This window comes from Cebus imitator, unplaced genomic scaffold, assembly GCF_001604975.1.
Source record: "Cebus imitator isolate Cc_AM_T3 unplaced genomic scaffold, Cebus_imitator-1.0 Scaffold10, whole genome shotgun sequence".
NCBI lineage: Eukaryota > Metazoa > Chordata > Mammalia > Primates > Cebidae > Cebus > Cebus imitator.
The window spans coordinates 6,202,075-6,214,777 of record NW_016107325.1 but is presented as its reverse complement, the minus strand read 5'-3'; the positions used below and the strand labels follow the sequence as shown (position 1 = coordinate 6,214,777).

Genomic DNA, 12,703 nt, shown 5'->3' with positions numbered 1-12,703 from the left:
TCCTGGGTATATTTTAATAAAGTTTTTGGAATCATGCAGACATAAGTCCATAGCCAAAATTAGTAAATATCTGAGTCTATTTTAACATTATCATACCAAATAAATACTAGAATTATAAGCATAACAAAAGCACTACTTTTGTAATACATCTCTTAGAATATAAGAGCCTGAAGTTTTGTTACCTTACATATCACATATTTTAAAGCAAATTGTGATTTAGAATATAAATATGTTTTAAATATACGATTTTATTCCAAGCAAGTTAAACCTCCTCAGATTGTTCAGTAGACTCTATAAACACAAGTTGGTTTTTGTCATAAAGTATTCACAATTATTTTATTGAACTTAATATATGTACAACTATACACTCTTCTATGTAACAAAAATGATTTATATTCAGTCAATAAAAAGTCACAAAAATCAAATGAATATTTCAGAAATGATTTTTGTCATTAACAAACTGGTTTTACATTCTGAGACAAAAAAATCATACCTAATCATCTTTATCTATTTAATAAAGCATTTCTTAATATTTGTTTATGTATGTATATTTAATTCAGCAGTATGAAAACTGATTAAAATTCCCATATGAAGTAAAGTCTGGAGAAAACTAATTTTCATACATTTTTATTTAAGGCATCTTTGAAGCTTTTGAAAATAGGGTGAGATTACATGATATTTCATGCTGTCAATACATGTGCTTTCATCCATTTGTGGAAATCAGTCTTTCCAGTAAAGCATTTGAAAATACTTTTCATTAATTTTTATCTCTTAGAACTGGAAACTTTTAAAGCTGATTGAAGTTTAACAAATTCAAATCATCTTCATGGTAATCTCATTTTTTTTTTCATGAGAATAATGGAAAGGATGGATGATAACAGGAGATTCCTAAGCAACTTCCTTAGTGCAAATGATGATGAATTAAATAAATGCAAGGAGAGAACAAAAAATACAGGAAAGATAAAATCGTCTGGAGCATAAATCATAGTAAGTCAAGATTGCTAGGAAACAACAGTGGTCATCTATGTTGGTGTATGAAGATGGTAAGTGGGGTGGCTCCATCGATGTTGAAGATGCCGCACCACAAACAGCAATGAGCCCTTGAACTGGAATCAGCCTTAATGAATGTAAAGCCACCTTTTCATTTCCTCTATTGGAATTTGTTAACTATGAGCAACATGAAACCAATATCTTTCTTCTACAAACACTAGATGATGACCATGATGGCATAAGTCAAAGCCCTTCATTACATTTTTAAGCTACAGGACAAAGGCTAGGACCTTATTTGGTATTTGTATTTTTTTCCTGAACCTTTCAGGAAAATTAAATTCTTTTCTAAAATTTTTACAATTTGATGCTTCATAATAAGACCATATACTCACGTGAAAGAGTTCACAATAACCTGAATTTCAAAAAATCATTTTCTTATAAAACATATTTTAAAAGGTTAGAAGCCCTTTGATATTTCAGAGATCTACAGTAGACACAAAGAGCACAATAAACAAACATTTACCATTTTTGTCCATGGAATTTGGTTCTGACTGTTTCTTGCCAATATCAGCAAAGGAACGAACAATGGGAATCCTGTTGGTGAGTTTTTTCTGATTCTGATGATGATGCTGTTTCATCAATGCCTCATGAACCCTATGGCGTACATCTTCATTCAGCTGCCCTGAGCTCACTTGTTGGTCAAGAACCATATCTGAAGAGAAAAGGCCGGAAGAAGATGAGCACAGCTTTCCTCTAGCACATATGCCAGCAGTGAACCACTGAGTCCAAATATGCAAGTCCTAAACAATATTATTCATCTTGAAATAGGAAAAACTTCCTTAAAAAATTTCTAAGTATGGTTTTATAAGCAGAAATTTATCTTCCATTGTAGAAATGTTGCACAAGAAGGACTTGGGCAAATTTTAATTATGAACCATTCTATTTTAAATATATAATTCTTATTAAGTATTATTTTTCAAATGGATATAGTTGCATTGAGAAGAAAATTCTTTATTTCTCATTATTCACACTGATGGTAGGAATATGTATAGAGATAATATCAAAATTCATAGTGTGTTTAAATTTGAAAAGTGGTCTTATATGTATATTTTAATATTCTTCGCATTTTCTAGTACAGAATAATTTTCTTGTTTCCTCATTAAGTAAACACAAGTCTATCTGTGAAAATCTGATGCAAGGAGGCCTATGAAGCAATCTAGCTGCTGAATTTGGAGAGTAAACAATTCTGTTTCATATGGATAGAAAATCAGCCCTTTCTCAAACTTTCCTTGAAACACACTCCCTTGAGAATGTTAGATTAAAAAGATATTTTATAACTGCAAAACAAAGACTGGAAGGTGAAATTTCAGAAGTCTATAATTAAGCAGATTATTCACCATACATAGTATCAAAGATGTCAATAAAGTAGATTAGTAAAGGCATTTTAAGTTTCTTAGTGATATTAAGATCAAATCAATAAACGTTTGTGTAATTAATCTGCCTTCTGATTATCAAATGTGATCTCTAATTTTTTTAGGCATTAACACCTTATGTAAAGCAGATCACAATGAACTGCCTTCCACTTCCTTTTTGAGTACAATAAAAGTTTTAAAGTTAGGAGAATGCTCCCTTACCAACAATGTTTTCCTTCAGTGTGAAAGGGAAATGAAATTAGGGGACAGATTTAGGCCACTTTATGACATTCTAGCTAGATGACTTTGCAGAGTTGAACAGCCTCAGTGTCCTTATTTGTAGAATGGAGGTAATAATATCTATATCATATGTTGATGACAAGACTAATGACATAAAGCACCTGATGCACTGATTGGAATATTGAGGCTATAAGTAATTATTTCCCAGTACAGGATTTTCTTTGCAATTTTCATTACATAGATTATGGGTTCCTGGTTTGAAATTTGTGGTGGGTTTTAATACATTCATATTTTATAACAGTTTATCAGGCAGAGACAAAACTGGGCTTATCAACAGCAGAAAACTCAAATTAAACTATCTAAAACAATTTTATTGACTCACATAACCAAAGTTAAATTGGCTCTAATTCTGCTTCTCTGTGATTCTGTTAACTTCTCCTCCTCTAGAGTAAGCTTTAATCTCACGCTGATTTTCCTTATGGTAATAAGGTGGCTTCCAGCAGCAACAAGGAAATATATATTTTTGTTCATATACAATGAGAAATATATTGGTATTTTGTGACTTTCTCTTAGAAGAGTTATTTTTTTCCCTGGCCAGGAAAAATTATCCTAAGTCTAACTGACATAGCCCTGCCCATCTTGAACTAACCACTAGCAAAGAAGATGGTATTCATTTGACTGACTTAGGCTCATAAAGAATTGCCCTTCGCTCTAGAGTTAATTCTCTAAACCAGAGATAGACAAGCTCTTTTTGTACTGAGCCAGCTAATGAATATTTTAGGTGTTGTAGGCCACATGATCTCTGTTACAAATACTGAACTTTGCCTTTGTAGCAGGAAAGCAGCTAAAGGCTTTCACAAATGAGCCTAGTTATGCTCCAATAAAACTTTTTTATGGATGCTGAAATTTGATTTTTATATAATATTACATCAAATATATTAACTTTTTTTTATTATTTTTCAACCATTTAGAATATAATCACCATTAGCTCAAATGCCCTACAAAATCAGAGAGTAGGCCATATTTGGCACATGGGGTATAATTTTCTCTATCATTTTTGTGTTTACAATGGAAAGAGGTAGAATGAATATTTGGAAGTCACCCATAATATATACCTGGAATGTTTGAAAGTCAGTCACTATAATTACCTCAAAGGTCCCTTCCAATTCTGAAAATGTATGATACTATAGAATAATATTTAAATCTATTTTTCAGTTCTTTGGAGATCAGTAGTTATAATACCCCTGGGTTAATCTGAAATAAAGGAGATAATAAATTGTCAACATATATGACATTACACTGAAACCTTGCTAAGATGGAAAAATGTATATAAAATATGCATATACTTCATAATGGAAGTTGTAAAGTGGTTATAAATATGAATACCAATATGATATCATTGTAAGGCAGTTCCACCATAAGCCATGATATGAATTCCCCATTCAATATTCTAGTCAGAATTAAAAGTAATCACATAGTAAACCTTGAATGCATTTATGATTTTTAATTTCTATTAAAGCACAATGTTTCCAGGCTCGAACACTACAAAACTCATAGGTCACTATCTTCACAGCTTTTCAAAGATAATATTTTTATTTGAAACAGTTACATATGGAAAAGTAAATGTAAAAGAAAAAACAAACTCATCTGTTCGTTAGTTACAGAGAAATACACAGTAAACTTCTCCAAATTATAGCTGTATCAAATTATATCTTGTCCGGAAAAAATTAATCATTTTTCTTAAGAATATAACTTATAGTGGGGTAAGATTTAAGTACCAAAAGGAATCTGAATTAGTAATCACTTACATTGTTCTTTTCACCACTACAATATATATTAGTATTAACTTGAAAAGTGTGAAAGGATAATGGACCATAATGGCTTTGGGTCCAGAGTGAAGTCCTGCAATCTCAGCAGGCTATAATGCCTAAATAATACAGTCTAGTCTGCCCCAGGATCTGGATGATAAGAGATAAAGCAAGAAAAAAAAAAAAAAGGACAAATAGGTCACACTCTACTAACATTAAGTAGGGTCTAGAAGCACTAGTAGTACTTGTGGAAAAAGGCCTCAGAAAAATGAAAAATTGTTTTTCATCCTATCACGTAACTTATATCATAATCCATCTTGAATGAAAGCCCCTAGAGGCTATGACATATTGCAGATTCTATATAAATCTCTGCGTTTTTGAAGATCATCATCTCGACGTTTTGAAAACCCATTGTCTTATCTTTAAAGGATATTGGGGGAGATCGAGGAATTTGATATGAAGTTCCTAAATTCTGTGGTTTGGTTTCCAGCACTAACAGGATTATGTGTACTAAAGATGTAAATTACAATAGAATACTTACTTTTCAGACCAAGGATTGTCACAGTATAGGCAAGTTAAAAAAATATATGGTTATTCCTATACTTTCAAATCTACAATTAGATTCAGTGGAGCAAACTGTAGATTCTTTTTTCAATGAAAGATTTTATTTTTTCCCTGAAAAACATTTATTTTATTTATTTATTTATTTTTAAATTATACTTTAAGTGCTGGGGTACACATGCAGATTGTGCAGGTTTGTTACACAGGTATACACATGCCATGGTGGTGGTTTGCTGCATCCATCACCCCATCATCTACATTAGGTATTTCTCCTAATGTTATCCTCCACGAGCTCCCCACCCCCAGGCCTCAGTGTGTAATGTTCCCCTCCCTGTGTCTGTGTGTTCTTACTGTTGAACACCCACTTATGAGTAAGAGCATGCATTTCTGTTCTTGTGTCAGTTTGCTGAGAATGATGGTTTCCAGTTTCATTCATGTCCCTGCAAAGGACATGAACTCATCCTTTTTATGGCTGTATCATATTCCATGGCGTATATGTGCCACATTTTGTTTATCCAGTCTATCATTCATGGGCATTTGGGTTGGTTCAAGTTTTTGCTATTGTGAACAGTGCCACAATAAACATACATATGCATGTATCTTTATAATAGAATGATTTATAATCCTTTGGGTATATACCCAGTAGTGGGATTGCTGGGTCAAATGGTATTTCTATTTCTAGATCCTTGAGGAATTGCCACACTGTTTTCCACAATGGTTGAATTAATTTACACTCCCATCAACAGTGTAAAAGCATTCCTATTTCTTTTTAAATGAGTTGGGGGCTATGTTAGATGATCTGTCCATTGTACTAACTTTGCTTTGGTTTTAATTTCTTCCTAATTCTCATTGACAGAATTAGGTTAAAGTATACACATACCACAGAGGGGATATTTTCATCATTAATCTTCATAATGCTTAATTTCAAAGAGATTAACACAGACCACAAAATTCCCTGTAATTTATATGAATATAATTCAGAAACATATTCAATACAATTAATCTCCATATCAGACTAAATTGTGGTAAGAAAATATATCTGGGGAATTTTAGATTTGAAAAGGTTAAGTAATGTTTTGAAGGATAAAGTTTAAACTTATTGAGTTTCCTGAAACATTGGGAAACAGATATATTTTAAATTAACTTTAGCCAAAAGAAAATCCCACTTTAATTATACCAGAAATTCTTGACAGACCTGCCAGATACAAATGGGATTTTTTGATACTAAGTCTACAAAAATATCTTAAGGAATTATTTGAGTCTATTAAAAACATATCAGAACATTGATGTAAAGATCCTTGATCATTACAAAACAATATCTGGATCATATTCATCTACTAGAAAATGTCTGAAAAACATCAATACTGCAAACCCTGTGCATTCACAAAGTACTAGTGATTAGAACCTTTAAAGGTAAACTCTTAACACTTAGCTTTTGTAAAACTAAAGCTAGTGACTAATGTATGTGAATTATGGCTAAGAGAGAAAAATAATAATAAATAAGAGCTGAGGAAAAAGTTTCAGGGCTATTAATCACTATACCCACAAGGCATCATGAAATAGAATAAAACAAAAATTATGGCTGGGCACATAGCTCATGCCTGTAATCCTAGCACTTTGGGAAGCTGAGGCAGGTGAATTGATTGAACCTAGGAGTTTGAGACCAGCCTGGGCAACATAATGAGACCCCATCTAAAAAAAATTATGATTATAGGTTAGTAAAATAATTATTTCAATTTCTGCAAAGGTCATCTTCGATAAGAAACTTTCTATTTATCTGTTTATTAAGAAATAGTTCTTTCCTACTTCATACATTGTTATGATAATAAAATATAATGATGTGAAAATACTTTGCAAAGTTAGAGGTCTTAGAAATGGAAAGCATGCTTATTTATTACCAACTTAGTAATGCAGCTCATTTTTTATAAAATAAAAATAGAAATAAACAATAAGAAAATTACAAGCAATAGAGACAAAATGTTTTAATGAGATTATATTGAGGGCACAAATAAGTAACTTTTAAATTTACTCAAATTATAGTTATCAATGAAAGGGACTCTCAGTAATGATTGTAAAGGAATCTAAGGTAATGATCTACACAAATATTTGTAATCATATTTTTCTATGTGATGTTAGCTGTAAACCACTGACATATTCTAAATGTCATTTTACAGGCTGCTTTACACTGAAAAATGGGACATTCAGGTTGGGCTACTTCAAAGTCAGAAAGATACACCCTAATTAGAAGAGCAGAAAGAATTCTAAAATGCTATTTAGGGTATCAAGACGTCATTGAACTACTTTCACTGTAAGGATAGACTTGGAGAATGTAATTTGCTTGAAAAGACTAGATTTAACCCAGTTAACCTTCACATATTCTACAAAATTTAGCTTGGGAAAGGGGGACACAGTTAGGAAAAAGTAGCATAATTTTAGACAATGAAAGTAAACTAAGGTGATAAAATGAACTGTGTTTCAGTCAAATTACCGGGGGAAAATTTCCTCATAGGAATTCTGAGAAAAGCATTAGAAATTACATAATTTAAGAAATGTAAAGACTGGCAAAAGTATAAAGGGTGTGTTATGAGGCTAATTTTGCCAGGTGGTAGAATGTGACAGTTTCGTTTCCCATTTCAAAATGTATTTGGATTAATCTATTTTCAAAGGTAACACCGTCATGTATTTAAGCAGCAAAAACAAACCCCTTAGAGCAAGGTCTTTAACGTTCTAAATCTTAGCTTCATTATTTATGAAATAAGGATAACAATAGTAATACCAGGCCCCAGGCTTGAGTATTAGAAAGATAATTACAAACTTAAGAGCTTTCTATACTTCAAAGTAGTATGAAAAGCCTGGCTGTTTTATTCTTAATTAAAATATAAAAATGTTTATTGGGTATTAGCAAGACCCTGTAATGTAAAGGTAAGAAACTGAGTTGGATAGTTACTATTTCAGCATTCATAGGGAGTTTGCTAATTTCTATGTTAATCTTTTTCTCTTGATTTAGTGCAGCTAAATACTATACAGTAGCCTGCATACTTCTAAAAATTATACATATATGTTTAACTTTATAAAGTCTTTTAGGCTACGGTTATATAATTTAAAGAATAATCTCTTTACACATGTTATATGAAACAGAAGAGGACCGCTTACCTTTCTGTTTTACACATACTGCAATGCCTATCAACACCAATGACTAAATCAATAATTTTTAAGGTGATAAATGTGCCATCAAAATTTGGGTGACATCCACTTCAAGACATCTCTTTTTCTTCAGACAAAAGTTGTAATGGAATAGAAAAAACACTAGGCCTAAAGTTAGGGGCCCTTGGGTGAAATCTAGGCCATGACAATTTTAGAGGTTCTATTTTCTGATTGAAAAATAAGAATGACATCTACTTCACAGGACTGTCTACAGATTAAATTAGATATGTTATTTTTCTAATACATTATTCTCATATATATAAGTAAAAACACACATACATTTTTTTTCATTTCTATAATATGCTTAAAGTATTAGGTCTTTCTATATCACAAATAAATATTACATGGAACGAATTTTATTTTTTCCCAAACTAATAATTTTTTAAACTGCCTCTTTTCTTTTTTTTTTCCCCCATTTATTTATTTTATTGCATTTTAGGTTTTGGGGTACATGTGAAGAACATGCAAAATTGTTGCATAGGTACACACGGGGCAGTGTGATTTGCTGCCTTCCTCCTCCCTATCACCTACATCTGGCATTTCTCCCCTTGCTATCTCTCCCCAGCTCCCCACCCCCCACCATCCCTCCCCTATTCCCCCCAACTGACCCCAGTGTGTAGTGCTCCCCTCCCTGTGTCCACTTTGTTTGTATTTTAAAAACCTCCATCAATTATTTCATTTATACTCTCAAAATTCATTTCTGTGTTTTTGTATTATTTTGTTTTTACTAAAATAAGTTTGTCTTCTGGTAAAAAGATGCAGGAGTTTTTTACTCAATTTCTGTAATAATAACACATTTCCTAAATATAACAGTCTGTATTATAAGACATCATTGGATTCTAACACTAATCTTTCATCCTAGGGACAGGTTATAGTATTGAATTAGAAAACAAATCTTAACTGTATCACTTGACTTCCTCTGGAATTCAAGAGTTTTAATTAAGTTTAAAATAAATGGCCATAACTTTCTGTGTCCGCTCTAAACCAACATTTTTCTGTTTATTGACATTTTTCATTTGGTTATTTCATGTGTTTGACTATTGAAAATAAGTATTTAGTATGAGGTTTTCTTTTTTTCCTTTAAATTTCTAGTGGTGAGAATCTAAATGTGATAATGAAAACAAATGATGAATGGGAATCAAGACACTAGGTTCTTGTCCTAGACTTGGCACTGCCGAATTAGACAATACTTCTCTGAGATTCAGCTTCTTTTACTTCAAATAACAGGGTAAGAGAAAATGACTTTTAAGGCCTCATACAGTGATTATGAGAATTAGTTTTCCAAAGTTCATACATATTTTGAATTATAAGGAAAAGAGAGTAACAAAAAAGTAGCTGTACCTATAAAATAGACTAAGAGAGAAAAAATATACCTGCAATTTCTTCTAAAGTGTTGGCATGCATGTCCAGCAACACAGTTCCATTCAGAATACAACTTCTCAACTCAAACAAGCTGTGCAGTGAAAGAGTAGCCACATAAGGCTTGCTCCACCTTTCTCCTCCATCTTCCACATCTTCTTCAAACTTCAACCACCTATACAAACAAATATTATCAGCACAGTTTATATTATATTGTAGATGAATGATCCTTTATCCCAAAAATAAAAGGTTGAAATAGAAAAATAGTCATATTGTGTCTTGCTTCATAGGTTTTGGAAGTATATAAAAACTAGCTTAAGCCATTTGGCTTATTTCATTTTAATTCCATTTAACTAGTATTCTTTTGTAATTAAAAAATAATTGAAAACAAAGGAAAATTCATGATATTTTGTTAACTTGTCTAACTCTGAAGAAACATTTAAATGTAAGTGTTTAACCAGTGATCACAGCAAATCTTATGTACCACTAATAAAGAATGTATACTTCATGGAAAGTTAATGGTAATTGAAAAAACATTAATGAATACTTATTTTTCTTTATTGGGAAGTCTTAACCATGAATATTTTAGTCTCTTGGTAATTTTCTTATAAGATCTTGAGGTAGGATAGCATGATTTGGGGCCTATTGTATAGGGAAAATACTTATTAGTCTTGCTTGGATGAAAGCTAGTAATAACAGTCACTTCCTAGGGATTGAATATGTGAGACTTGAGCTCAGACTCCATCCCTGGGTGTTCCTGCCAGGTTAGATAATCAGAGAAGAATCTTGATGTCATTATGTCAAACAGGAGACTAGTATCTTCTTGGACTGAAATGAATAGTAATACTATATTATCTATAAGCAAGATAAATGGAATAAAGAGAAACCAATGATTTTATTGCTCTGGCACAAACTACTTAATCTCTTATCCTTTTAGGAACTTGCTTTCTAATCCTAATAAATGACCAATGTAGTTTCACCATTTCTAATGACCCTTAGTCTAAATTGTCCTGCCAACCTCCATCTCCACCATTTCCTTCATTTCTTTTCTCCTTGGTCATTTTTGACCCTAATTTCTCTTTCTAAGTAATATCATTCAAATCCTGTATGTAATATTATATTACTATTTTGTGTAATAAAGTGGTCCAACTTCAACACACAACAAATATGCGGGAGTAATCAAGTGGATTAGTCAAAAGTAACTAACCCAAAGAGCTAGTCAGAATGATTAATATGCAGAGTAGTGAGAAGGATCAGGAAAGCTATGGATCTGTCTCTAGTGTTTAGGAGGCAAAAAGAAAAAAAAGTGGCATTTCTATTTGACCCAGCAATCCCATTATTGGATTGCTGGGTCAATAATGGGATTGCTGGGTCAAATCCCAAATGATTAGAAATCATTCTACTATAAAGACACATGCACACATATGTTCACTGTGGCACTGTTTATAACAGCAAAGACTTGGAACCAACCCAAATGACCATCAATGATCGACTGGATAAAGAAAATGTGGCATATATACACCATGGAATACTATGCAGCCATAAAAGAGGATGAGTTCATGTCCTTTGCAGGGACATGGATAAAACTGGAAACCATCATTCTCAGCAAACTGACACAAGAATAGAAAATCAAACACTGCATGTTCTCACTCATAAGTGGGTGTTGAACAATGAGAACACAGGGACACAGGGAGGAGAGCATCACACACCTGGGTTTACTGGGGGATGGCAGGGCTTGGGAAGGGATAGCAGGGGGTAGGGGGATTGGGGAGATAATGTTAAGAGGAATACCTAATGTAGATGACAGGGGAATGGATGCAGCAAACCACCATGGCATATGTATACCTATGTAACAATCCCTGCACAATCTGCACATGTACACCAGAACTTAAAATATAATTAAAAAAAAGAAAAAAAATTGTCAGAAAGTGAAAAAAAACAATAGGGAAGAATACTTATACTTGCCAAAATTTACAATCAAGTAAGAATAGGTATGGCTATATAGAAAACATGGATATTGAAAAAACTTACTTTTAAGCCACAAATCACCAACGGTATCTCTTCAAGGCTGAGCATTTTACAGAACATTTTTGTCTACACAGAAGGTTTTCATATTAATTATTCTTAAAGTTTTTCAGTCCTAAACAGGGCTGTAATACCTCATAAATCATATGATGGTCTTTAGTATTGTTACGAACTATAACTGATTCTCCCTCTCTTCCTAGGAAAGAGTAAAATAACATTACCTGACTCTCTTTTACTTGAGTGAGTCCATGTGTCTGTGATTAGTTCTGGAAATGAAGTGGGGACAGATATTATGTGTGTGTCACTTCCAGACTGGAGCATTTAATTGTCAAGAGGATATCCTCTGGAGCTCACCTTTTCCTTGACATGCAACCAGCAAAATTCAAGATAAAGGCTGTTCTAACAGCTGAGGTCTCTAAGTAACTATTTAATTAATACAATGAACAGATGAGCAAAACTCCAATGATCCATGATGGACATGAACTGTGAGTCACAAATAAATAGTTTTAAGCCACTGAGACTGCAGGATATTTTTATAGCATAATTTAGCCCTTCCCATCTGATACAGAATACCATTTTAGCTATTCATATCAGCATAAAAATCCTAATCAGAATTAATGTTGAAAGAAAATGTGATTTTAATAAATAAATTAGTATTTCTTGTCAGATATGAGAATAAGGCCATGGTCACATTATGATTTCAGTATCACAAAGGAACAACCTCTTGGCAGACATTTAATGGAATAGTATTATATAAACTATCTTTGACTAGTTAAGAATAAAAAGAAATTTATATTTTGTCTGTAATCTACAGCTAAACCACTATGCAATAAAAGGAAAGTCCTTTAACTTCTCTGGGCCCATTTTCTCACAGTTAAAATGATGAGACAAATATAACACATTAAATAATTTTCCAAAGATCACCTAGCCAGTGACCTTGTCAAACCAGGATTCAACTTCAAGGTTTTTTTTAATTTTTATTTTTCTCCAGAGTCTGTGCCCATTTCCCACCATAATACAATGATTTGAATTGAATTTATAGTATTTTTTAGCTCAAAGATCTTATGCTAACGCTTATAGCAGAAACACATTTAATTTTCATCC

General features: G+C 32.4%; 1 protein-coding gene across 15 annotated transcripts in view; it reads right to left on the bottom strand.

The window, feature by feature from the left end:
* The window catches only part of SLC4A10 (solute carrier family 4 member 10), a 364,848-nt gene that overhangs the window by 118,935 nt on the left and 233,210 nt on the right, over nucleotides 1-12,703 (bottom strand). For all 15 annotated transcript variants that reach the window (XR_005203352.1, XM_037745609.1, XM_037745617.1 and 12 more), the window contains exons 5-6: nucleotides 9,589-9,749; nucleotides 1,514-1,702 (exon numbers count right to left, since the gene is read on the bottom strand). Coding sequence is in view for 14 of the 15 variants with exons in the window: in XM_037745609.1 (XP_037601537.1) it covers nucleotides 1,514-1,702; nucleotides 9,589-9,749 (350 nt within the window). In the remaining variant the exon portion in view is untranslated. The remainder of the gene's footprint in view (nucleotides 1-1,513; nucleotides 1,703-9,588; nucleotides 9,750-12,703) is intronic.